Source organism: Polypterus senegalus, chromosome 4 (assembly GCF_016835505.1).
Source record: "Polypterus senegalus isolate Bchr_013 chromosome 4, ASM1683550v1, whole genome shotgun sequence".
Lineage (NCBI taxonomy): Eukaryota > Metazoa > Chordata > Cladistia > Polypteriformes > Polypteridae > Polypterus > Polypterus senegalus.
In genome coordinates, this window is record NC_053157.1 from 238,276,888 (window position 1) to 238,304,468 (window position 27,581).

Genomic DNA, 27,581 nt, shown 5'->3' on the forward strand with positions numbered 1-27,581 from the left:
CCCATTGTCAGACCCTATGCTGGTACAGTGGCTCCTGGTGCACGACAATTCCTGGCCTCATGTGGTGAGAGTATGCAGGCAGTTCCTGGAGGATGAAGGAATTGATACCATTGACTGGCCACCACACTTTCCTGACCTAAATCCAATAGAACACCTCTGGGACATTATGTTTTGGTCCATCCAATGCCACCAGGTTGCACCTCAGACTGTCCAGGAGCTCAGTGATGCCCTGGTCCAGATCTGGGAGGAGATCCCCCACAACACCATCTGTCATCTCATTAGAAGCATGCACCGATGTTGTCAGGCATGTATACAAGAACACAGGGGCCATACAAAGTGCTGCGTACAATTTGGAGTTGCTGCAATTCAATTTTGGCAAAATGGACTAGCCTGACACTAATTTTTTCACTCTGATTTTTGGGGCGTCTTTGAGTTCAGGGCTCTGTAGGTTGATCATTTTCATTTCCATCAAACGATGTGGCATCCTTTCGTTCCTAACACATTACCCAGTCTATTTCAGTATAGATATCCAGGAGGAGTTCTTTTTCCCATTGAGATCTGATGTGTTTTCAAAGTGTTCCTTTAATTTTCTTTGAGCAGTTTATATAGCGCCTTTCTGAGATTGCTGAGACTGCATTTTTTTTCATTGAGGGAGAATTACAGATGGTAGGCATCTTGAAAAAACACCCGATTCTGAGGAAATAACTTGTTTTTGTTTTGCTTGGCTTGTGCGGCACCCGCTAAAATAAAATACATACTCTGGCCACTTTATTAGGTACACCTGCTCTAAAGGAAATCTCTAATCAGCCAATCACATGGCTGCACCGCAACGCATTTCGGCGTGTAGACCTCATCGAGACCACCTGCTGAAGTTCAACCGGAGCCATCAGAATGGGGAAGAAAGGCGACTGAAGTGACTTTCAATGTGGCCTGGTTGTTGGTCTGAGTATTTCACAAACTGCTGATCTGCTGGGTAATTTCACGCACAACCAACTGTAGGGTTTAAGGAGAATGGTCTGAAAATGGGAAAATACCCATTGGGTGAAAATGTCTTACTGATGCCAGAGGAGAATGGCCAGACTGGTCTGAGCTGATAGAAAGGCAATGGGCCTCATATTAACACTCGTTACAACCGAGGTGTGCAGAAGAATTCGTAACACATCAAACCTTGAAGCAGGTGGGCTACAGCAACTGCAAACCACACCGGGTGAAACTCCTGTCAGCTAAGGCTACAATTGACACACGGGGCTCACCAAAACTGGACAACAGAAGCCTGGAAAAACGTCACCTGGTCTAATGAGTCTCAGTTTCTGCTGTGACATTCTGATGGTCGGGTCAGCAACATGAAAGCAGGAATCCCTCCTGCCTTGTACCAACGGTACAGGCTGGTGCATGTGGTGGTGTAATGGTGTGAGGGATATTTTCTTGGCACACTTTGTGCCCCATAGTACCAACTGGGAATTGTTTAAATGCCAGAGCCTACCTGAGTGTTGTTGCTGACCATGTCCACCCCTTTATGACCACCACCTTCTGATGGCTCCTTCCAGCCTGATAACACACTATGTTACAAAGTTCAGATCATCTCCTACTGGTTTCTTGAACATGAAAAGGAATACACATGACCCAAATGGCCTCCACACTCACCAGAACTCAATCCATTAGAGCACCTTTGGGATGTGCTGGAATGGGAGATTCACATCATGGATCTGCAGCAACTGCGTGATGCCATCAAGTCAGTATGGAGCAAAACCCCTGAGGAAGGTTTGTAGCACCTTGTTGAATCAATGGCATGAAGAATTATAGCAGTTCAGAAAGAAAAATGGGGTCAAAACTGGGCCTAACAAGGTGTACCTAATATAGTGGCCAGCGACTGTATACTGTATAGAATGCAAAGTTGACGATCTCGACCATTCATCACCAGAAACACGATTTCCTTTTCAGTTAAAAAGCTGAAATGTGGCTGATAATCCTCCATCTAAGTCAGTCAGGTATCGGCAAAGAAAGGCCATTTTATTATTTCAGTATTTAGGGGTAACCCCCGCCACACACCCTCCCGCAAACCTACAACCATAAAATTAAACGCCCCAAAATCATACGGATTTGATTAATAGAATTAAAAGAAAAAAAAGAAAAAAAAAGATTAGCAAACACTTGTTTTTTTCCTTTTTTTTTCTTTTTTCTTGCGTGTATTTCTTATGCTAAGTCTCCACGCTCAGTGCAGCGCTGACGCGGGGCTTAATTCAAAGAAAGGGCTGAGCGCAGAAGCGATTGACGGCAGCATCGACCAATAGGGAGCATGAACGACTGGAGAGGAGGCAGTGACTTGGTCAGGAACAAAACAGACGTCGTCACAGTCTTTACACACACACACACACACACACATACATACATACATACATATATACATATATATACACATACACAGGCAGACACGGGGAGAACCTGTAAACTCCACGCAGGGAGGACCCGGGAAGCGAACCCATATATATCTTTTTATATATAGAAAGAATGTGACGACCTCTGTTTTGTTATATCTTCTTCTATAATACGCTACCGTGGCTGTTCGTTTGTCTGTTCAGTATTTTAAATCACCTGTACCTCGCAAATTGTGTCACCTATTGACCTGAAATTTGGTACATATATACTACATGACGTCTACTATCCGCATCCGGGATAATGATTTTTATTACTATTTTTATTTTTATTTCATTGTATGCTCAACTCTCGGAAGCGCACAGCAGCGTGGCCATGCGGCGCATGCGTACGTGCATCGTTTTCGCCCCCTTCGCGGTCACTTCCCCAACCTCCTCATATGTTTAATCATTCTTGAGGCAGATTGTGGCGTTTAAGTTAAAAACTAAGAAATAACGTACTAAGTAATTGCAACACAAAAACTAACTTAGTTTTAACGCGAAAGCATGCAGACGAAACGAGATGCAGCGGGCCGCTAGGGTGGAGAAAAGAAGAGCCGCTCAGGAAGCAGCAAGCGCATTAACCTATGAGCAAACGAATGCTAAACAGAGACAGAGGAAGAGGATGACAACTATTAATGCTCAAGTCAAGTGTATTCACTGCACGTTATCGTGCAGTGTGCCGTTAGGTATTTGTATATATATATATATATATATATATATATATATATATATATATATATATATATATATATATATATATATATATATATATATACAGTGGTATAAAAACTATTTGCCCCCTTCCTGATTTCTTATTCTTTTGCATGTTTGTCACACAAAATGTTTCTGATCATCAAACACATTTAACCATTAGTCAAATATAACACAAGTAAACACAAAATGCAGTTTTAAATGATGGTTTTATTATTTAGGGAGAAAAAAAATCCAAACCTACATGGCCCTGTGTGAAAAAGTAATTGCCCCCTTGTTCAAAAATCACCTACCTGTGGTGTATCACACCTGAGTTCAATTTCCGTAGCCACCCCCAGGCCTGATTACTGCCACACCTGTTTCAATCAAGAAATCACTTCAATAGGAGCTGCCTGACACAGAGAAGTCGACCAAAAGCACCTCCAAAGCTAGACATCATGCCAAGATCCAAAGAAATTCAGGAACAAATGATAAGAGAAGTAATTGAGATCTATCAGTCTGGTAAAGGTTATAAAGCCATTTCTAAAGCTTTGGGACTCCAGCGAACCACAGTGAGAGCCATTATCCACAAATGGCAAAAACATGGAACAGTGGTGAACCTTCCCAGGAGTGGCCGGCCAACCAAAATTACCCCAAGAGTGCAGAGACGACTCATCCGAGAGGTCACAAAAGACCCCAGGACAACATCTAAAGAACTGCAGGCCTCACTTGCCTCAATTAAGGTCAGTGTTCACGACTCCACCATAAGAAATAGACTGGCCTGCAAAAATGGCCTGCATGGCAGATTTCCAAGACGCAAACCACTGTTAAGCAAAAAGAACATTAGGGCTCGTCTCAGTTTTGCTAAGAAACATCTCAATGATTGCCAAGACTTTTGGGAAAATACCTTGTGGACTGATGAGACAAAAGTTGAACTTTTGGAAGGCAAATGTCCCGTTACATCTGGCGTAAAAGGAACACAGCATTTCAGAAAAAGAACATCATACCAGCAGTAAAATATGGTGGTGGTAGTGTGATTGTCTGGGGTTGTTTTGCTGCTTCAGGACCTGGAAGGCTTGCTGTGATAGATGGAACCATGAATTCTACTGTCTACCAAAAAATCCTGAAGGAGAATGTCCGGCCATCTGTTCAACTCAAGCTGAAGCGATCTTGGGTGCTGCAACAGGACAATGACCCAAAACACAGCAGCAAATCCACCTCTGAATGGCTGAAGCAAAACAAAATGAAGACTTTGGAGTGGCCTAGTCAAAGTCCTGACCTGAATCCAATTGAGATGCTATGGCATGACCTTAAAAAGGCGGTTCATGCTAGAAAACCTCAAATAAAGCTGAATTACAAATAATTCTGCAAAGATGAGTGGGCCAAAATTCCCTCCAGAGTGCTGTAAAAGACTCATTTCAAGTTATCGCAAACGCTTGATTGCAGTTATTGCTGCTAAGGGTGGCCCAACCAGTTATTAGGTTCAGGGGGCAATTACTTTTTCACACAGGGCCATGTAGGTTTGGATTTTTTTTCTCCCTAAATAATAAAAACCATCATTTCAAAACTGCATTTTGTGTTTACTTGTGTGATATTTGACTAATGGTTAAATGTGTTTGATGATCAGAAACATTTTGTGTGACAAACATGCAAAAGAATAAGAAATCAGGAAGGGGGCAAATAGTTTTTCACACCACTGTATATATTGAGGTGTGAAGTGAAAAGAGACAGTTTCGGAAGCTCTATGTTTAAAAAAGCACTAGAAACTTTCAACACCGACGCCAGACGCTGTGGCTGTAAGTATGAGTGAGGCAAGACAAGGCCAGGGAGAGAGAAGCAGAGATGGAGGTGGCATCATCAGATCCAAGAGCAGCCAGGACCAACACCGTAGGTTTAAACTTAACAGCCCACCCCCGAAACCCTTACGCCCCGGCCTCGCCCTTCCCCCCATGAGCTGCTCCACATTTGCATCTATGGACTTTGAAAGGGAAGCTCCAGACCCCGACCTCTGTAAATATAAATGCGCGTCTACTTTTTTTCGCCCTCAGACCCTCGCCGCTTTCCAAAATTCTTTACATATACAGTCATGTCTGCGGACTTGGACCTCCGATTATTGTAAGAAACCCCCATAGAGTCCCATTGTAAGCTACAAGAACAAAGTATTGTTGAAATGTACTGCGGTATATATAACTTATATTCACGTTAGAGCACAATTTTATATATCAAATTAATAAATTCCAAGATTGTGAAGAACTTAGATCTACTTGAACAAAATATCAGGTCCCAGGCAGCTTTGAAAGTCAGGCCGGTACTCCAGTAGATGGCAGTATTGGCCCGGCTGCCGACGCGTTCTCTTCGTGTCGCTTTTTGATGACGAGCCTGTTTAGCTGCGTTTTGTTGCCGTTGCCGGACGGCCATACGTGGCAAGCGTGTGTCTGCACTTTGTTAACTGACAAGAAGAGAGAAAGGAGAGCGCCGGGAGAGAGGAAGAGCGGCGACAAGTGTTGGTGAGTAACCGGACGGAGGGGAAGAGGAGCCGGCAGTGGGCTGAATATTTGAAATTTTTGTTAAAAAAGAAAATAAGGTGGGCGCGACACAAAAAGAGGAGACTTCGCCGTTGACCGCCTGCACGGTCCCGCGGTTTGGCTGATGAACGCGCGATTTCAGTTGCCCATTCGCGGTCATGCAGGTAGTTGGTTATTCGACCCCCCCTTTACGCTTCCAGTCAGTTCCTTATTCACGACGTGCAAAACCAGTTATTTACTATATATTAATAGCAAGACATGTCGCTTTGTTAAATTGCAGGCAAGTTTTACCCAATCCGACGCGGTTCCATGGGGCAACTTTACTGGCAAAGTTGGCACACTTCGGTATCTATTGAGTGAGACTCACTGTGATGTGTAACGGGCACTGGAAAGGGTAAAGTAAAAAAAAAAATGAAAGGACCACTTTGAAAACCCATCAGATCTCAATGGGATAAACACATCTGCTGTCTCTACTGCTATGGACTGATGTGGTGATGTGTGAGGAACGAAAGGATGGAAATGAAAACGATCAACCGACAGGGAGAGGGCTGAATTCAAAGACACCACAAAGGGAAAAAAAAATCATGTGGCTGGCGAGTCCATTTGGCCGAAATTTCATTGCAGCAACTCCAAATCGTACTCAGTAGTTTGTATGCCCCCATATAACTGACAACGTCCTACTGAGACGACGGATGGTGTCCTGGGGGATCTCCTCCCAGATCTGAACCAGGGCATCACTGAGCTCCTGGACAGTCTGAGGCATCGGATGAACCGAAACATAATATCAAACCCAGAGGTGTTCTGTTGGATTGAGGTCAGATGAGTGAGCGTGAGGCGGGGGGGTGGTTGGGGGAAGGGGGAGTTAGGAAGTGGGTTATGGGTTTGCATTCAATGGTATAAATTCCTTCATCCTCTCACACATTTGGCCGGGCATTGTTGTGCACCAGGAGGAACCAACATAGGGTCTGATGGTGGGTCCAGGGATTTCATCCTGATACCTAATGGCAGTCAAGCTGCCGTTGTCTAGCCTATCACCTGTCACCCTCCCCAGATATACCATCACTGACCCCCCCACCACACTGGTCATGCTGAACGTTGTCACAGACAGCATAATGTCCTCCTCGGCTTCTCCAGACCCTTTCTCATCTGTCACATGTGCTGTCATCTGTGAAAAGCACAGGGCGCCTGCCACTGGTGGAACTGCCAATTCTGGTATTCTATGGCAAATGCCAATCGAGCTCCACGGTGCCCACTAGAGGACGTTGGGCCCTCAGGCTACCCTCATGAAGTCTGATTCTGATTGTTTGGTCAGAGACATTCACACCAGTGGCCTGCCTGCCTGCTGGAGGTCATTTTGTAGGCTCTGCCAGTGCTCATCCTGTTCCTCCTCTCCCAAAGGAGCAGATACTGGTGGGTTCTGCTGATGGGTTAAGGACCTTCAATTAGGGGCCCTGTCCAGCTCTCCTAGAGGAGCTGCCTGTCTGTCTCCTGGAATCTCCTCTATACCCTTGAGTCTGTGCTGGGAGACACAACAGACCTTCTGGCAATGCCACGTATTGATGTGCCTGCCATCCTGGAGAAGCTTTACTACCTGTGCCACCTCTGCAGGGTCCAGGTATGGCCTCATGCTATCAGTAGTGACACTGACCGCAGCCAAATGCAAAATGAGTGACAAAACAGCTGAGGAGGGAAAAATGTCAGTGGCCCCCCTCCACATGTAAAACCATTCATTCCTGTTTTCGGGGGCCGTCTCATTGTGGCCCCTCTAGTGCACCAAATCAGCTGAAACTGATGAACAAGCCCCCTCTGTTGCTTAACTGAGCAGATCAATAGCTCACAAGTGTCACTGTACTCTCATTCAAAAGGAGTCCTTTCATTATTTTGAGCTGCATATGTGCAGATCTACCTTTCTATCATATAAAAAATAAAAAAAAAAAATGGGTCGAGATGTGATCTTCTCAGGAGAGGCACTTTCACATCACGTAAGGCTAGACATCACATGTACAGGCTTTTAAATAATCAACGAGCAGCACGACATGCACATCACGCAGCACATCACGAGTGGCAGCTCGCTTAAAATGTGCCCCCTGGAGAGGGCGAATAACTCCTTCACTACAGCTTTATTACTGGCAAAAAATGTCTCTTGATATGTCCTGTACAGCGGCCATCCTTTTGTCTCACTTCCTTGTCTCGCGGGACGTTAAAGTGTCTCTCTGAGATGATCACGTCTTGACCCCACATTTTTTTTTATGTAATAAATGTTTATATTTACGTGTGTGTATATATATATATATATATATATATATTAGCAGTTGGAGATCCACAAAGGGAGAAAATGAATCACGTATCATAAAAGTAGTTTTTATTCCTGAGCTTTCAACCTACCAGGGTCTTCATCAGAGGATAATGCTTAGACTTACAAGAATCAAAGGCAATAAATAGCAATACCTTACAGGGGGGGTGGCTAGGTCCGTGTTGAGGTTGTTGGGAGTAAAGTCTTGTTTATTAAGAACTAGCAGAATACCCGCGCTTCGCAGCGGAGAAGTAGTGTGTTAAAGAAGTTATGAAAAAGAAAAGGAAACATTTTAATAATAACGTAACATGGTTGACAATGTAATTGTTTTGTCATTGTCATGAGTGTTGCTGGCTAATATATATATATATATATATATATATATATATATATATATATATATATATATATATATATGTATATATATATGTATATATATATATATATAGTATATATATATTATATATATATATAGTATATATGTATTATATATATATAGTATATATGCAATAGTTATAGTATATATATATGATATATATATATATATAATATATGATATATATATATAATAATATGTATTATATATATATAATATATAATATATATATATATATATGATATATATAATATATATGTATAATATATATATATATAATATATATATTAATAATGTATATAATATATATATATATATATATAATAATATATGTATATATATATATAAATATATATATATATATATATACATATATATATACATATACATATATACACATACTGTATATACAACATATACATATCTACATATATATATATATATATATATTAGGGGTGGGACTCGATTAAAAAATTTAATCCAATTAATGAGAGGCTGTGTAAGAATTAATCTTGATTAATCGTATGTAATCGCACACGAAATTTGCCCCAAATCTAAATGTTTTTTTTTAATTTAAAAGTGTTTTAGTGGGCTTACAGAATCAAATAATAGAAGTGTACATGAATATTGTAAACTGAAGCTGTTTAATTTCTGAAAAAAAAGCTTTTAAACTGCATTTGAATTCAAAACAGAAACAAAAATATCATCCCTGGTTAAAATTGGGCAGACTTAAAAATAAAGTGGTAGTTTAAGTACTTTAAGTAGATTTTCAGAATAGTATTGTCTTTAAATAATAATAACCAAAATTTCAACATAAAAGTACAGTTTTTCTTCTTAAAAAATAAGTCAGAAACATAAAAGGTAATTTGACCAACAATCTTTAAACTCTGAGTAACCTTAGCCAAAATTATTTTGTACATTAGGCTAAAACAGTGTGATCATTGAACATTTTGTAATTAGATGTAATTAGAATTACTAACGGTCATGGAAGTCCAATGATCCCCAGTAAGAGCCACAAAGTCCGCTTTCTGTAATGCATCTAATTTTGCTTGCTTTTCAGTGTGCACAAAACCAGGCTTTTATCAAGGCTTCGCTCGGGAAGTCGAAATGATCAGTCGTAGGAACACGCTTTATTCCGACTCTAACATTTTTGTAGCTGTGATGTGTGCATCAGTGTAATGGATGTACCAGGAAATCATGCATTGACAAAAGTTCCCGTTGCTTGGAATTGAAAGTGTGATTAAATGCGTTATTTTTTAACGTGTTATGGAGGACATGCATCGAAGCTTCTCAGCTGTGCTTGTGCTAAGAAAGGGAAAATTTTAAAAATAACGTAACATGATTCTGCGTTAACCTAATATTTTTTCATACGTCCCAAACCAAGGAGATGCGAAGGTAAAATGAAGCGGATAGCGAGCGTACATACTCAGTACACCCCCTCTCGGGAATCGAACCTCGAATGTCGGCGTTAGAGGCGAAGACTCTACAATTGCGCCACAGCGCGTGTGTCTTGTCTATGCTAAAGTATGTATTGTAGATCGGGTTATATATATACATTTATATATATATACCCGTGTATCGCAGTGGAGAAGTAGAAGTTATGAAAAAGAAAAAGGGAACATTTTAAAAATAACGTAACATGACTATCAATATACAGTATTTGTTTTGTGAGTGTTACTGAGTGTTGCTGTCATCAAGGATTTGATTATCATTATTTCTTTCAATCAGGTTCGTATTTGTAGGATGTGTTGTGTTCAAGTTACATTCCGTGTTTGTCAATTGTTGTAAAGATGACAGGTTTCATTCATCGATTCGTTTCTTACTGCATCAATAAACAGCTCGTCTTCCTTTTTATCTGTGATGTGACAAACTGCATGCACGGGTTTTTTTTACACTGTCTTCCTTTAGCAGGACATTCACTTTTTCCACCGTGTGCTTTGTTTCCACAGTAGCTGCACTTATGAATATGCCTGTATGTATCAGACGCTTCATATTTTTTTGCTGCCTTCTCAATTGTGTAATTCGGTTTTTGTTCAGCACTCTTTGGAACTGTTGCTTTTTATCTGTGCACTGCGTCAGTTCACGTGAGCCACTTGGTGTTCTTGCATTGAAGGTTCCCAGCTGTACTGGTGCCATCTCGTGTAATGTCAGCTAAGACCCGGCACTTAAAAGTTTCTCTCGCAGTTTCGCTGAGTTTGTGTCAAACACCACCCTGACCATCTCATCTTCCTCTGCATAAGCACAGTCCTTCACCCGTGAATATTTAGTGGCAGTGTTTGTATTGGATTGCCGCTGATGGACAGCCTTATATGGGCAGGCACTAAATTACAACGCCAGCGGCAGCCTGTCTATGAACTTAATTTAATATAAACTTACGGTTCACGCCGTGCTTTGTTTCCGCAGTAGCTGTACTTATGAATATGCTTGTATGCATCATTTGCTTCATAACGTTTTCTGCCTTCTCAATTGTGAAATGGCGTTTTGTGCTGATCGCTGTTTGGAGTTCTTCCTTATTCTCTACGTACTTACGTAGGCGGCGTGATGATGTCACACGAAACTCCGCCCCCCGCGGCCATCTCCAACTCAAGACTCCATTACATTATATGTAGAAAAATAGGTTCCAGTTATGACCCTTACGCGTAGAATTTCGAAATGAAACCTGCCCAACTTTTGTAAGTAAGCTGTAAGGAATAAGCCTGCCAAATTTCAGCCTTCTACCCACACGGCAAGTTGGAGAATTAGTGATGAGTGAGTGAGTGAGTGAGGGCTTTGCCTTTTATTAGTATAGATAAGTTCTTCTTAAGTTTGTATATGCTGGATTTATGTCCAAGTGTCTGCTATTTATTGGACTTTACACCAAGCATTATCCTCTGATGAAGACCCTGGTAGGGGTTGAAAGCTCAGGAATAAAAACTACTTTATGATACGTGATTCATTTTCTCCCTTTGTGGATCTCCAACTTCTAATATGCAAACCGTATCACAGACCTTCTTCCATATATGTATATGTATATATATATATATATATATATATAGTAGAACTTGACCCAGACACAGACAGTCAGACACGTTTAAATCACCCCACACACGTTTATTATACGTACTATTTACAAGTTAAGTGCTCACAAACCCCAAGTCCCCAAAGTCCTGACCAACACCACCCAATGCCTTCTCTTTTTCTGGCTGCCTCTTTGCCTTCTCCCAGACCTCATCCTTCTCTCTCCCGACTCAAGTCTATGAATGAAGGGAGGCAGCGCCTTTTATCCACACCCGGATGTGCTCCAGGTGCTTCCCGGCAATCTTCCAGCGGCACTCCCCAGTCTGGCGGAAGTGCCGGCTGTGATATAGCTGGTCCGCGGCTTCCGGAAGAAAGTCCGTTTTTTTTAAATCCGTATAGCCGTGTGGTTCTCCGTGGTGCGCGATTGCCCGACCGCGGTGATTAACTGAGGTGATTGGAGCGAGTCGCAGCTGCACGTGAGGGTGCGGTCGTTCTTATTAGCCTCATTGGCTCATTGCACCAACGCTTCCCATCCAACCTGATGGAGCTTGAGAGGTGCTGCAAAGAGGAATGGGTGAAACTGGCCAAGGATAGGTGTGCCAAGCTTGTGGCATCATATTCAAAAAGACTTGAGGCTGGAATTGCTGCCAAAGGGGCATCGACAAAGTATTGAGCAAAGGCTGGGAATACTTATGGACATGGGATTTCTCAGTTTTTTTATTTTTAATAAATTTGTAAAAACCTCAAGTAAACTTTTTTCACGTTGTCATTATGGGGTGTTGTGCGTAGAATTCTGAGAAAAAAAATGAATTTAATCCATTTTGGAATAAGGCTGTGACATAACAAAATGTGGAGAAAGTGACGCGCTGTGAATACTTACCGGATGCACTGTATGTGTATTATATATATATATACATACTGTATATATATTTAATATGTGTGTGTGTATTTTTGCTTTAGTGTCAGCTTTCTTTTGCTGTTTTCCTATTAATTTTTTCACCTTTAACTGTTTCCTAATAATCTCCAACACTGAATGCCTGAAGGCTCCATCAGCTCCAGCACTTTATTAGTAAATAGCAGATTAAATAACCCTAAGACCTGGAAAGGCAAAATGAAAATCTTAAAAAAAAAACAAAATCGAGATTGGTCTCGTCCGATGCGAGAGATGGACGTCTGAAGTGGAGCTCCGCTAGCAGTGGTGCTATTTTTCATATTATTTGCTTATTATTCTGAGATATCCTGTATTTATTCAACCCGAGAGGGACCGCTACAGTATATGTAAACACATATAAACATGGCCAACAAGAAGGGGTCGAAAGAATCGAAGACTAAAGCTACATCCAAGCTGCGATCAGCAAGCCCTAGTTCGAGATCGGCCTCTCAGAGACAGACCTGGATCAGATGGGCGAAAGTACAGACTCCTCGGGACCACGGTCCGCTACATCGTCGCCGGCTGAGAGCGAAAAGGGGAGCGAAGGTGCGATCGTGAGTGCAGATGTGGATAGCTCGCCGATTGGAGAGGATTACCTGAAACTGGAAAAGGCGGGAGGTCCGCGGCTTCAGTTACGCAATCGCGGGACTGGAGCAGCGGGGACACCGGCTTCAGCAGAGTCTGCTGCTTCATCTACGGCACAAGAAGGCACATTTGAGCTATCTGAACTGAAAGTGTTGCTCGCTGAGCTCAGCAAGATATAAAGAAAAGCGAGAAGGCTAATGAGAAAGCAACGGCAAAGGCACTTGAGAGACTGAAACAGGAATTAAAACAGGAGATGAAACAGGCCAATGAATGTCTGCGACAGGAAATCCAACAGGCAAATGAAAGGCTGCGACAGGAATTCCAACAGGCAAATGAAAGGCTGCGTCAAGAGGTACAACTTGAACCGACAGGTGCTGGGCAAAATTGAAGAGCGCATTGAGAAAAACTCGGCTAAACTGAGCACGCTTGCTGATCATTGGAGCATCTTAGTGAGACATTCACGAATCGGATCGAAATAGCGAACATCTAGCTGCCAGTGCCGAGGAAAGAGCAGTAAATGTCAGTTCGAATGTAAAAACTCGGAGAAAAACTTGGAGACAGACTGGCTGCTTTAGAAGATGGGAATAGAAGGTATAATGTCAGAATTGAAGGCCTGCGGAGAATCGAGAAAGTTTAAACCCGTGAAATTAGCAACTGAACTTTTTCTAAAATAATCGGGCGACTTTAAAGCAGAATCTGAGATAGCAGCGGCTTACAGCGTCGCGGATCAAACACCGTCAGACCCGACCAAGATCTTTTATAGTTCGTTTTGAGCGATTATCATTTAAGTTAGAGGTGATGGAACTCCTCAGGAAAAAAGGAAGATATTATATATGAAGATTGCCACATTCGCGTCTTCCCTGACTTCTCTCCAGCAACAGCTATTAAGCGCGCCTTCTATAATATTAAACAGCGGCTACGGCAAGCCAATGTCAAATCGGCCTCCTGTATCCGGCAAAACTGAAAGTGGAATGGCAGGGTCATTTCTATGTTTTCGCTAGCAAGGAGGAGGCAGAAAATGAGTTAAGAAAGCTGATCCGGGACTATTCTGATACATAATTGTGAGTCATGGCGGTAAATGATAAAGCTAGGATTAATAATCTACTGTCTGATCTATTTGTTTTAAAATACGGGTTTTTATCAGCATATATTCTCATATTCTTATATTATTATTACTTACTTATTACTTATCATTACTTAGTATTACTAGGGCTAAATGTTTATGTTTTATTGTGCTTAATTACGTTTTCCTCCTCTTTTTTCTTTTCTAATTATTTCATGTGTACCCTAAATGAGACTGTTCAATATCATACCCTTGGTTTGCTGTTATTGCTATTACTGCATTAAGACTTGTTATGCTTGTTTTGGACACATCTTTAACACCATCACCTGGGTTTATTATCTGGGGATATCATCTTAATGCACTAAAATTGATGAAGATTATATGTATATATATGTATATATATATATATGTGTATATATATATATATATATATATATATATATATATATATATATATATATATATATATATATATATATATATGTGCAAAATTCTTTTCTTTCTTTTTCCTCTTTTAAAGACTATATTGGTAACAGATATCTCTATCTTTTAACCTTAAAGCGCCACTGCATGGGGGCTTGATGTGCTTTGGGCGTGCTCTGTCTCTGGGTATGTCAGAGGACTGGGACTGCATGAAGTGGGTTTTAGCCTCACCTGGGGAGGCAAAAAGGGAGGGTGGGGGTTAAGGGGAAGAGAAAGAGAGCAGGCTTGATCTATATCTAATCTATCATCTCAATCTTTATAATTATAACTATCAACGTAATAATAAGCTGCATGGCAACAACTCTTGGGGAATAGGAAATTAAGACCTAAACTATTTCACTTCCAGTTAAGACTATATGACACCAAAAACTCAGAATCAGTGTCTCCATGATGGGACAGTTAACCGTAAGCTGGAATGTTAAAGGCCTGAATCACGAATTAAAGAGAAAGAAAGTACTTTCTCACCTAACAGGTCTAAATGCTAAAATAGTATTTTTACAGGAAACCCACTTACTAAGTAAGGATCAGTTCCGGCTGCAAAAGACTGGACTGGCCAAATGTTCCATTCTAGTTTTACAAAGAAAACTAGAGGGGTGGGAAATTCTCATACATAGAACAGTACCATTTGTAGCATCAGATGTAGTATTGGATCCTGAAGGGAGATATGTGATGGTCATGGGAGACTTATCTAACTGTAAAATGATTTTGATAAATGTTTATGCACCTAATGTTGATGATAAGGAATTTATACAAAATTTATTTGCATCCATTCCCAATCTGAACACTCATAAACTTATAATGGCTGGGGACTTTAATTGTGTTCTAAATCCACTTTTAGATAAGACTTCCTCCACAGGGGAGCGGCAACTAACACCGCAAAGATAATTACAAAGTTTATAACTGATCACAACTTATCAGATCCCTGGAGGTTTTAAACCCAAATTCAAGAACATATTCTTTCTACTCACCAGTACATCATTGCTACTCAAGGATTGATTACTTCTTTATAGATAATAACTTCTTGCCTAAGATTAAATCTTGTAAATACGATGCTATTGTTATTTCAGACCATGCTCCGATGATCTTGGAGCTGAAATTACTAAGCCCCATACACTCACCCGAGATGGCGTCTCAATCCGCTTCTATTAGCTGGCGAGAATTGTACTGAATTTATATCCAAACAAATTGAATTCTTTCTAGAGACAAATACATCCCCTGAGATCTCTGCAGGAATACTCTGGGACAAACTCTTAAGGCCTTCTTAAGAGGACAGATTATCTCATATCTTTCCCACAGAAATAAATCCGAGCGAAGAAAGTAGCAGAGATAAAAGCGAAATTACTAAAATAGATGAAGAACATGCCAGACTACCAAGCGAGACTCTACATAAGAGGAGGCAGGCTCTACATTCAGAATTAAACCTCTTGACAACTAAAGAAACCGAACAACTAATTTACAAATCCAGACATCATTATTATGAACATGGAGAAAGCTAATAAGCTTTTAGCGCAACAAATTCACAAGCAAGAAGTGCATAGCGCAATCTCGGTAATTACTAACACGAATGGAGATAAAATCATCGAACACAAAAATATAATGTACACTTTTAGAGACTACTATAAATCCCTATATACTACTGAGTTTAAAGAAGACAATATACAATCTAATGCATTTCTGGATAAATTACAGATACCACAAATTGACGCTATTAGTGTGGAGGAGCTCGATAAACCTCTGTCATTATCAGAATTACTGGATGCTATAAAGTCACTCCAAGGTGGAAAAGCAGCAGGCCCTGACGGCTACCCTGCAGAGTTTTACAAGAAATTCTCCGCTCAGCTAGCTCCCTCCTATTAGCAACATTTACAGAAGCCAGAGATAACCAATCTCTTCCACAAACCTTTGCCAAGCACTAATCACTGTCTTTCCAAAACAAAATAAGGACTTATTACAATGTGCATCATACAGACCAATTTCACTTCTGAATAACGACGTTAAAATACTCTCTAAAATCATAGCTAGAAGGATGGAGAAAGTGCTCCCCTCAGTAATATCACAAGACCAAACTGGATTTATTAGGGGCCGACACTTATCTTCAAATCTTCGACGCCTGTTTAATGTAATATACTCACCAACTAAATCAAACACCCCAGAAATATTATTATCATTGGATGCAGAAAAAGCATTCGACATGATTGAATGGAAATACCTTTTTACTATTTTGGAGAAGTTTGGGTTTGGCCAACATTTGTGCATGGATTAAATTACTGTATACTAACCCAGAAGCTTCAGTTTGCATCAATAACATTTGCTCAGACTACTTTAAACTAGAGCGTGGCACAAGACAAGGATGCCCTTTGTCACCACTGCTGTTTGCAATTGCCATTGAACCACTGGCAATACATTGTCGAAATACTGATCAGATAAAGGGGATTAGCAGAGAAGGACTGGAACAGAAAATCTCATTATATGCAGATGACATGGTACTGTATATATCGGACCCAGAAAATTCTGTGCCTGCAGTCTTAGCAGCACTCACAGAATTTCAAAAGCTCTCTGGTCTCAGAATTAATCTGAATAAAAGTGTACTCTTTCCGGTGAATTCGCAAGCATATAATATTAGATTAGACACCCTTCCTTTTATCATTGCAGAACAGTTTAAATACCTCGGGGTAAACATCACAAGTAAACATAAAGCTCTTTATCAACAAAATTTATGTCTGCATGGAAAAAATTAAACAAGACTTGCATAGATGGTCAACCCTTCATCTCACACTAGCTGGAAGAATTAACACTGTTAAGATGAATATTCTTCCTAAGCTCCTTTTTATTTCAAAACATACCAATATACATTAATAAATCGTTCTTTAAGCAATTAGATTCAACAATAACCTCATTTATTTGGAATTCTAAACATCCACGCATCAAAAGAGCGACCCTACAAAGACAAAAGGCAGAAGGTGGCATGGCTCTACCTAACTTCCAGTTTTATTACTGGGCGGCAAATATACAGTCGATAAGAACCTGGACACAAATAGAAGAACATACACAGGCATGGACCGCAATAGAAGTAAAATCCTGCAGTACTTCTTTGTATTCCTTGCTTTGTGCTCCAATAAACACGTTATCGGCAATACACTAATAACCCAATTGTGCTCCACTCACTTAGAATCTGGAACCAATGTAGAAAGCATTTTAAGACGGAGAAGCTTCTTTCTGTGGCACCCCTGCAAAAGAACCACCTCTTTCAACCCTCACAAACATATGCAGTTTTAATATCTGGAAAAATTTGGAATTAACTTGCTTAGAGATCTTTATATAGACAACGTCTTTGCATCCTATGAACAATTACATTCCAAATTTAACATTCCAGCTACAAATTTCTTTCACTATCTTCAAATCAGGAACTTTGTTAAACAGAACCTTCCAGATTTTCCTCATCTTGCACCCTCATCCACGCTGGAAAAATTATTGCTCAATTTCAAGGAGTTAGACTCCATCTCTACAATATATAAAATCCTTTTACAATCCCTTCCTTTCAAAGATCCAAGAGGACACTGGGAAAATGACCTCTCAATTAATATATCAGAAAAGGAGTGGAAAGTAGCAATGCAGAGAATTCACTCAAGCTCCATATGCTCAAAGCATACAATTATACAACTCAAAATTATATATCGAGCACATCTGTCTTGACTTAAACTCTCAAAATGTTTCCAGGGCATGATCCAACCTGTGAACGTTGCAACCAAGCCCCAGCCTCACTAGGTCACATGTTCTGGGCCTGCACCAAATTAACATTATTCTGGACAAAAATTTTTAATTACCTCTCAGACAGTCTTGGACTCACAATCCCTCCTAACCCATTAACAGCTGTGTTTGGGGTTCTTCCAGAGGGTCTTAAAGTGGAGAAAGACAAACAAATTGTGATTGCATTCACTACACTGTTGGCACGCAGACTTATTCTGATAAACTGGAAGAACCCAAACTCTCCTCTTTTAAGTCAGTGGGAAACTGATGTGTTATATTATTTAAAATTGGAAAAAATCAAATACTCAGTTAGAGGATCTGTGCAGACTTTTTCAAAACATGGCAGGATCTAATCAGTAATATTTTGAAATGATTTATAAAGCACAGAGAATTTGTTGATTTAGGTATTTTTAAAAGCCTTAAATTTTACACGTTTGGCTTGCTCTCTCTCTCAAGGGTGGGGATCGATCTGTTCTTAGCATAATTCTTTTTTTTTTGTAAAAACTTGATTGCTATGTATTGATTGTAATAAAATTAATAAATAAATAAAAATAAAAAAAAAAAAAATCAAGAAAATAAAAGCACAGATTTATGTAAATGTAACACACACACACACACACACACACATAAAAACTTGGTAGTGTTCAGTAAAGTCCCAAACCCTGCAGCCCCCGTCTAACTAGTGCAGAGCTGAGATCTTGAGCTTAGAAAAGGCAGCCAAGGAGTTGGATTGGAGCAGCGCACACCGTGTGACATCACAAGCCCAGTGGGGTGATAACATAATTAATTTAACAGAACCATTTTGAGCATTGATCTTGATGAATTTCTGCAGGTGCCCTGCGTCGAAAAGAAAACCATCAGGAGTGCTCTTTCATCGACTTTCTCGATTACTCGGATATGGGGATAGAAATTTGATGAGTAAACCACAAGACAATGATTCTGTTTTTGTACCATCAACAACAAACCCAATCAAATGAATAATATATCAAACAACTATTATAAAATTCAAGTTAAGCAAATTGGACTCTGCCGCTGCATGAGCAAAAGGGTTAAAGTGAATTAAAAAGTCATTTAAAACCCCGTGGCCACATTTTTGTCTTTGTCTCGGTCTGCATATTAAATTGTTTTTACACTCCAGATCTGCCAGGAGTTTCTTTTGCTGACATGGAAACCTTTGCAACATTTCAAATTTCTCTTCAAAACGTAGCTGCCAGTCTTCTGTGATTTTTTTTATTCATTTATTTATTTTTATTTTTTTTAATACTTTATTAATTTTATTGCAATCCATACAGAGCAATCAAGTTTTTTACAAAAAGAAAAATTATGTTAAGAACAGATCGATCCCCACCCCTGAGAGAGAGAGCAACCCAAACGGTGTGAAATTTAAAGCTTGTAAACTTACCTAAATTAATAAATTCTCTGTGCTTTATGAGCTTATTTTAAAATGTTACTGATTTGATCCTGCCATGTTTTGAAGAAAGTCTGTACAGATCCTCTAACTGAGTATTTGATTTTTTCCAATTTCAAATAGTATAACACATGAGTTTCCCACTGACTTAAAAGAGGAGAGTTTGGGTTCTTCCAGTTTATCAGAATGAGTCTGCGTGCCAACAGTGTAGTGAATGCAATCACAATTTGTTTGTCTTTCTCCACTTTAAGACCCTCTGGAAGAACCCCAAACACAGCTGTTAATGGGTTAGGAGGGATTGTGAGTCCAAGACTGTCTGAGAGGTAATTAAAATGTTTGTCCAGAATGATGTTAATTTTCTGCAGGCCCAGAACATGTGACCCAGTGAGGCTGGAGCTCGATTGCAGCGTCATGAGGTTGCATCCTGCCCTGGAAACAGTTTGGAGAGTTTTAAGTGAGACAGATATATAATTGTGAGTTGTATAATAGTATGTTTTGCGCATATGGAGCTCGAGTCAATTCTCTATTCATTTATTTTTTTTAATAAAGACAGGCAGTTAACCCTGTCACATGCTCATGCTGTTTTTGATGTCATTCTCTAACGTTTCTATTCACAGGATACAAAGGAGCCTGCTTCCCAGTTCACATGGCCATACGGTGAGGCATCCGGTAGCCACTGGGCCAATATAAGAAGAGCAAGCAGTTAAAGGGTTAGAGAAGAGTTTCCCACAGACCATGGCCTCGGCTAAAGAGGAGGATATGGATGAAAGACTGGCACACCTTAAAAAGGAGGAACATGAGTGGGATACACCCAAGGAGTTGTGTGTAAAATGGCAGGATTGCAATGGTGCCACTGTTAAAAAGGAGGAGTGCAAAGAGGAACTTGTGGAGATTAAAATTGAGGATTCTAACAATTTCTCTTTTAGTCTTGACCTCCAAGTCCATGAAACTGGGAATATTATTAGGCAAGGTATCTGTGAAGAATCCCATTCCGGTTTGAAACCCTGGTTTCATATTACGGGACAACTGACTGCTCTGCCGAATTCCCTGGAACTGAAGTCTGAGCTGTTTGAGTTGGAGGAGGAAATCAAAGGAGGAAATGACAGAGAAGGAGAAAAGCAACAGTCATCTGGGAGTGTGGGAATAAGTAAGTCATGTAGGCAAACATAACCTGATGATAGCAGTGTTTATAAAGTGATGACTAGCAGTGGCTGACCTCTCAAATAATCACTTGAAAATGTTTGGGTCAATGCAGAAATATCTAAAGTGTGCAGCACATGATTTTCACAACATACACAGAAGTTGTTATTAATCCTGAGGCAAAATGATTCCAAAATAAGACTTATAATTTTCTAGAGCTAATAACCATAGATGTTTCATTCTGGTTAAGGGATTCTTTTTTGTCATGTCCGCACCCTGACACAGGGACAGATGTTTTCTCATGAAACTGGACCCTTAAGCCATGAAAATCCATTACTAATATGGGACAGGTCAAAATAAGGTGGGTATCAACCTGAGAGTGGATGCCAATCCAGTCAAGTGCAGGGCAGGGCACACTGGCACATCCCTCCACACTCCGTCACACCAGATGGCGATTAACAGAGCAGACATGTCTTTGGGGTAATTGAACAAACAGCAGGAAATGCAAGGTGGACTCGCACAAAGGGGACAGACCTGGAGTGAAATGTATGAATGGGTCAGCATCTCTATCTATCTATCTATCTATCTATCTATCTATCTATCTATCTATCTATCTATCTATCTATCTATCTATCTATCTATCTATCTATCTATCTATAATATAGTGCCTTTCATATCTATCTATCTATCTATCTATCTATCTATCTATCAATCTTTAGCATCACTATCTATCTATCTATCTATCTATCTATCTATCTATCTATCTATCTATCTATCTATCTATCTATCTATAATATAGTGCCTTTCTATCTATCTATCTATCTATCTATCTATCTATCTATCTATCTATCTATCTATCTATCTATCTCCAATGCTTGTCCACTTTTCATAAGAGAACTTCTTAGTGGATTTAGATCTTTTGTTTTTGTATAATTTGCTTGAACATTCCATTTGAGGTTGCGACTTTTCCCATCGTGTTGTGTATCATAGTTTGTTTGTGATAGCAGTTTATTTGCACTAATCTGAGAGAGTGCCTTGGAGGTGAGACCCCTCCTCACTCACACACCTGTCTCCATTCGAGTCGCTCTGCCTCTCGCCATGTGTTGGAGTGTACCTAGCCTCCACTTGTCTGCTGAACAAACTGGTCTCACTAGCTATTATCTTCTACAGATTGTTAAGGAGTAACGTTTGATGTTTTTGAGACAGAGAGATCAGAGCTCAGATATGTTTTAGAGGGTAGCTGCTGATTGCCACAGATATCACGGCCATATGCTCTTCTCCCCACACAGGGGATGCTCTCCCGTTAGAGCTGAACACAATCAGTTACACTGCCAATGTTTGACATTGGACCGTACTTAGCTTCCACTTGGCCACAATTACATTTTTAATTTTTTTTTTACTGATTTTTAAAGTTTGTCCTGTTTCACTACTATGTGGGCGGAGCCATGGGGAACAGTTAGTTTTAAAAAATGTACCTGAAATATTTGTGCTATTACAGATTTCCACAAGGATGGCACCCTCTCCCCGCCTTCATTTGCTCAGCCCTGTCTTCAGCACAGAATGCAACAGAAACAAGAACATGAGAAGATGAAGAAATCAGCAAGAGAATCAGATAATGTGACAGCAGCCTCTTCCCAACGCAATTCTCTTCCTACTGGTAAAATAACACAGGCAGAAGCCGTTAACATTGATCAACAGCGAACCCTTAATACACATGAAGAGCTTTTTCATGCAAGCCTTAAATCGATTCCTATGAAAAAGAAGCCATACTCTTGTTCTGAATGTGGCAGACTATTTTCACGTAGTGACAGTCTTCACAATCACAAACTAATTCACACTGGAGAGAAACCTCATTGTTGTGTCCAATGTGGCAAAAGATTCTCACAAATAAGCAATCTTCACAGCCACACAAAAATCCACACAAGAGAAAAGCCTTTTTGCTGCTCTGAATGTGGCAAGCGATTTTCTCGTAACAGGACTCTTCAAAAACACTTACGGATTCACACTGGAGAGAAACCTTATTCCTGCTCTGAATGTGGCAAAAGATTTTCACAAAGCAGTACACTTCAGAGCCACAAAAGAACTCACACTGGAGAAAAACCCCATTGCTGTAGTGAATGTGGCAAGCGATTTTCTCATATCAGCAGTCTTCAGCAGCACAAAAATATTCATACTGGAGAGAAGCCATATTGCTGTGGTGAATGTGGCAAGTGCTTCTCCCATAACAGCAGTCTTCAGAAACATGTAACAGTTCATACTGGGGACAAACCTCATTTTTGTCCTGAATGTGGCAAAGGATTTTCCCATATTAGCAATCTTCATAAGCATGCAAAAACTCACACTGGCGAGAAACCTTACTGCTGCTCTGAATGTGGTAAAAGATTCTTACAAATATGCCACCTTCAACGCCATATCAAAATTCATACTGGAGAAAAGCAACATTGTTGTACTGAATGTGGCAAACAGTTCATAGAAATAAGCCAGCTGCAGAGACACATCAGAATTCACACTGGAGAGAAACCTCACTGTTGTTTGGAATGCGGCAAGCGATTCTCAGACAAAAGTAATCTTTATAAACATCAAAGAATTCATACTGGGGAGAAACCTCACTGCTGTCCTCAATGTGGGAAAAGATTCTTAGAAATAAGCCATCTTCAGTGCCATATCAGAGTTCATACTGGAGAGAAACCTTATTGTTGCTCTGAATGTGGGAAACGATTCTCAAACAGCAGTGGCCTTCGTAGTCATGAAAGAATTCATACTGGGGAGAAACCTCATAGTTGTTCTGATTGTGGTAAGCATTTCTCAGACAGCAGGAGTCTTAGTAGGCACTCGAATACTCACACAGAAGAGAAACCCCATTGCTGTCCAGATTGTGACAAATGATTCTCACAAATACGCAGTCTTCAGACCCCTGTGAAAATACACGGTGGATAAAAAACCTTTTGCTGCTCTGAAGGTGGCAAACGCTTTTCCCATAGTAGCACGATACAGCAGCATGCACACATTCATATAAATGAAAGTCCATGTTGCTGTTCTGATTGTGGCAAAAGATTTTTCAACAACTACAGTCTTCAGGAACACTTAAGAATTCACACTGGTGAAAAACCTTATTGTTGTTCTGGTTGTGGCAAACGATTCTTGGACATAAATCAACTTCAGAGCCACAGCAAAATTCACACTGGAGAGAAACAGCACTGCTGTTTGGAATGTGGCAAACGATTTTCATATGGTAGTAATCTTCATAATCACATGAAAATTCATACTGGAGAGAAACCTCATTGCTGTTCTGAATGTGGAAAACAATTTTCACAAATTGGTCACCTTCAAAGCCACATCAGAATTCATACTGGTGAGAAACCCTTGTGTTGTACCGAATGTGGTAAGCGTTTTTCACATAACAGTGGACTTCATAGCCATAAAAGAATTCACACTGGTGAAAAGCCTCATAGCTGTTCTGAATGTGGCATATTGTTGTTGTTTCTCAAACAGGAAGAATCTCAACAGACACATGAAAATTCACACCGGCGACAAAGCTCATTGCTGTTCTGAATGTGGCAGATGTTTCACTTGCAGAAGCAGTTTTCTTAGCCATATAACAACTCTCGCTCTACAGAGAAACTAAACACTAATTATGATAGTGGCAGGCAATTCTCAAAAGAATGTGAGAGCCACATGGAATATTCAGGCTGGAGATAAACCGTACCGTTGTTCAGAATGTGGCAAATGATTCTTCCATAATATTAGTCTTCAGGAACACATAAGAATTCATACCAGAGATAATCTGATTCCATCAGACATGGCTAAATAAAGTTATTACACAGCACAAGATTGTGTTTAAGAATAGCTTAACATGGGCTAACTGAGGAGTGTCCTTGTTTTATTAAATCATAAAAATGCAATAGCCATCTTCAGATCAGTGCAGTTTATGAAGGCACCTGTGAAGTTCTGGAAACTGTGCTGCAGCTAAATCATACTGCAAGTGTGGTCATAAAGAAAGGTGCAAGCAACTCCGTCCACGAGCTTTGCAGTTTTAATAATGTGATGTGTTCATTATTTTATACCTAAAGTTACATTCTCAAAAATGTTATTTGTATTCAGCATTTAATCCTTATGATGCCCAATAAACATGTCAGCTCTGACTGATATAGGAGTCGTCGTCTCTCTTTGTCATAAAACCAAATGGGTGTTTAATTTAGTCATTTTCTTGCAGGTTGGGTATAAGTTCTAAAAATGAATAATTCTGTTTAACAGGCCACCCATGCATTTTGTGAACAGGGTTACAGATTGTATTACCGTAAATGGTCCAATTCTATCATAGCCTCATGGTCTGGATTGGCTCCACACTACCTGTTCCGTCCGGGAGCTTCTTTGAACCCAAATCAATGGTCGATACTCATAACTGAGATCAGCCTGGCCAACGAGAACACACACATGCTGCAAAGGGTAGGAGCAAATGGTGCAAAAAAAAACAAGCAAAAAGAAAGTTGAAATCACGCACTGCAAAATCTTCATTAAATAAATAACCTATTAAAAGTCAAAGTAATTGTGGAGGTTAAAATCCACAAAAAATAAATCCAATAAAATGAGGTTAGACTTGAAATGAGGAAGCAATCCTTTAAAAAAAAATCACGAGCCCTGGTGCATCTTCCTAAAATCCAACGCTATTTGGATCTCACAAATATTTTTGAGAGACATCATCCAAAAGGCGCAGACAACCCTTTGATCCGCCCACCCGTGCCCCTGTTGCCAGACTGCCAGTGTCCACAGGGCACCTCCAAGCTCCACTCCCTCTTTCCATCCTACTCCTGGTACCAAATATGAAGTTCGGGTTGGCTCCACACTACCTGTTCCATCCAGGAGCCTCTTGAACCTGAATCATCAATAATCATAAGTGAGATGAGCCGGGCCAATGTGGACACACACACACACACACACATGCAGCCAGGGGGTTAGGTGCAAAAGTGAATTACTGCTTTTATTCAACAAAACCAAAATTATACATCAGTGCGGCACAACCATCATCTCAATAAATAAGTAATCCGTAAATTTCTCAGTGATAGTGGAGGTTAAAAATAAACCCATGAAATACATAAATGAGGTTAAAACAACACTGGAGGCTGTCCTTCAAAAGTTGCGAGCCCAGGTGCACCACTCTAAAACTGACGTCTCCCTGGCTTACCCTGTTTGGACCTCATGGTCAGACCTCAGACGTCAACCAGCAGGCGTAGACAATTCATAATCCGCATGTGTCCCCGTCACCAATCCCAAGGTATTCAATGGGGCTCTGCCAAGCCTTACTCCTTTCGACTTCTGCTGCCAATCCCCGGCCTTGCTGGGGGAAATCCCTGCAGAGTCTGTTGGTTGGTTATCTATCTATCTATCTATCTATCTATCTATCTATCTATCTATCTATCTATCTATCTATCTATCTATCTATCTAGTGCTATTATCATATCTATCTATCTATCTATGCCTATCTATCTATCTATCTATCTATCTATCTATCTATCTATCTATCTATCTGACACCTTATATTCCAAATCGTAACCTCAGATCCTCAAATGAGTGTCTCCTTAGAATTCCAAGAACAAAACTTAAAAGAAGTGGTGAGGCGGCCTTCTGCTGTTATGCACCTAAAATCTGGAATAGCCTGCCAATAGGAATTCGCCAGGCAAATACAGTAGAGCAGTTTAAAACACTGCTGAAAACACATTACTTTAACATGGCCTTTTTATAACTTCATTTTAATCGTAATTTAACTTAATCCTGATACTCTGTATGTTCAATTCATCATAACAACTATTCATGGTGGCTCTAAAATCCGTACTGACCCCTACTCTCTTTTCTGTTTCTTTTTCCGGTTTCTTTGTGGTGGTGGCCTGCGCCACCTCCACCTACTCAAAGCTTCATGATACTCCAACAATGATGGACGGATTAAAAGGAAGAAGTCTACGTGACCATCATCATCATCAGGCCTTCCGTGAGAACCCTAAATCCAAAGAGGACTGTTTCATTTATGTTAGGTAGAATGCCCAGAGGGGACTGGGCGGTCTCATGGTCTGGAATCCCTACAGATTTTATTTTTTCTCCAGCCGTCTGGAGTTTTTTGTTTTTTCTGTCCCCTGGCCATTGAACCTTACTCTTATTCGATGTTAATGTTGATTTATTTTTTATAATTATGTCTTTCATTTTTCTATTCTTTAATATGTAAAGCACTTTGAGCTACTGTTTGTATGAAAATGTGCTATATAAATAAATGTTGTTGTTGTTGTTGTTATCTATCTATCTATCATATAGTGCCTCTATCTATCTATCTATCTATCTATCTATCTATCTATCTATCTATCTATCTATCTATCTATCTGATATAGTGCCTTTCATATCTATCTATCTATCTATCTATCTATCTATCTATCTATCTATCTATCTATCTATCATATAGTGCCTCTATCTATCTATCTATCTATCTATCTATCTATCTATCTATCTATCTATCTATCTATCTATCTATCTATCTATCTATCTGTCTATCTATCTATCTATCCATCTATCTATTATATAGTGCCTTTCATATCTATCTATCTATCTATCTATCTATCTATCTATCTATCTATCTATCTAGATGCAAGGCATCATGAAATCTGAAGACTACCAAAAGATATTGGGGCGCAATGTAGTGCCCAGTGTCAGAAAGCCTGGTCTGCATCAGAGGTCATGGGTGTTCCAGCAGGACAACAACCCCAAACATACCTCTGGTGGAAGACAAAAAGCACTGGAGAATTCTGAAGTGGCCAGCAATGAGTCCAGATCTAAATCTGACTGAACACTTATGGAGAGATCTCAAAATTGCTGTTGGGAGAAGACGCCCTTCAAATCTGAGAGACCTCGAGCAGTTTGCAAAAGAAGAGGGGTCAGAAATTCCCGTT

General features: G+C 40.1%; 1 protein-coding gene across 1 annotated transcript; it reads left to right on the plus strand.

Annotated features, from left to right (window-relative positions):
• The first annotated feature begins 5,497 nt into the window (after window positions 1-5,497).
• Window positions 5,498-24,798, plus strand: LOC120528232 (gastrula zinc finger protein XlCGF26.1-like). The gene is made up of 3 exons (XM_039752348.1): window positions 5,498-5,611; window positions 20,130-20,659; window positions 22,151-24,798. Exons 2-3 carry the CDS (start codon window positions 20,248-20,250, stop codon window positions 23,536-23,538), a joined length of 1,800 nt encoding a protein of 599 aa, XP_039608282.1. The 5' UTR covers window positions 5,498-5,611; window positions 20,130-20,247; the 3' UTR covers window positions 23,539-24,798.
• Window positions 24,799-27,581: the final 2,783 nt, after the last annotated feature.

Bases quoted from the DNA above. Each gene is read 5' to 3' on its own strand.
- LOC120528232 (XM_039752348.1), top strand. From the start codon at position 20,248: ATGGCCTCGGCTAAAGAGGAGGATATGGATGAAAGACTGGCACACCTT. The intron at 20,660-22,150 runs GTAAGTCATGTA...GTGCTATTACAG, and splicing joins ATCTGGGAGTGTGGGAATAA to ATTTCCACAAGGATGGCACC.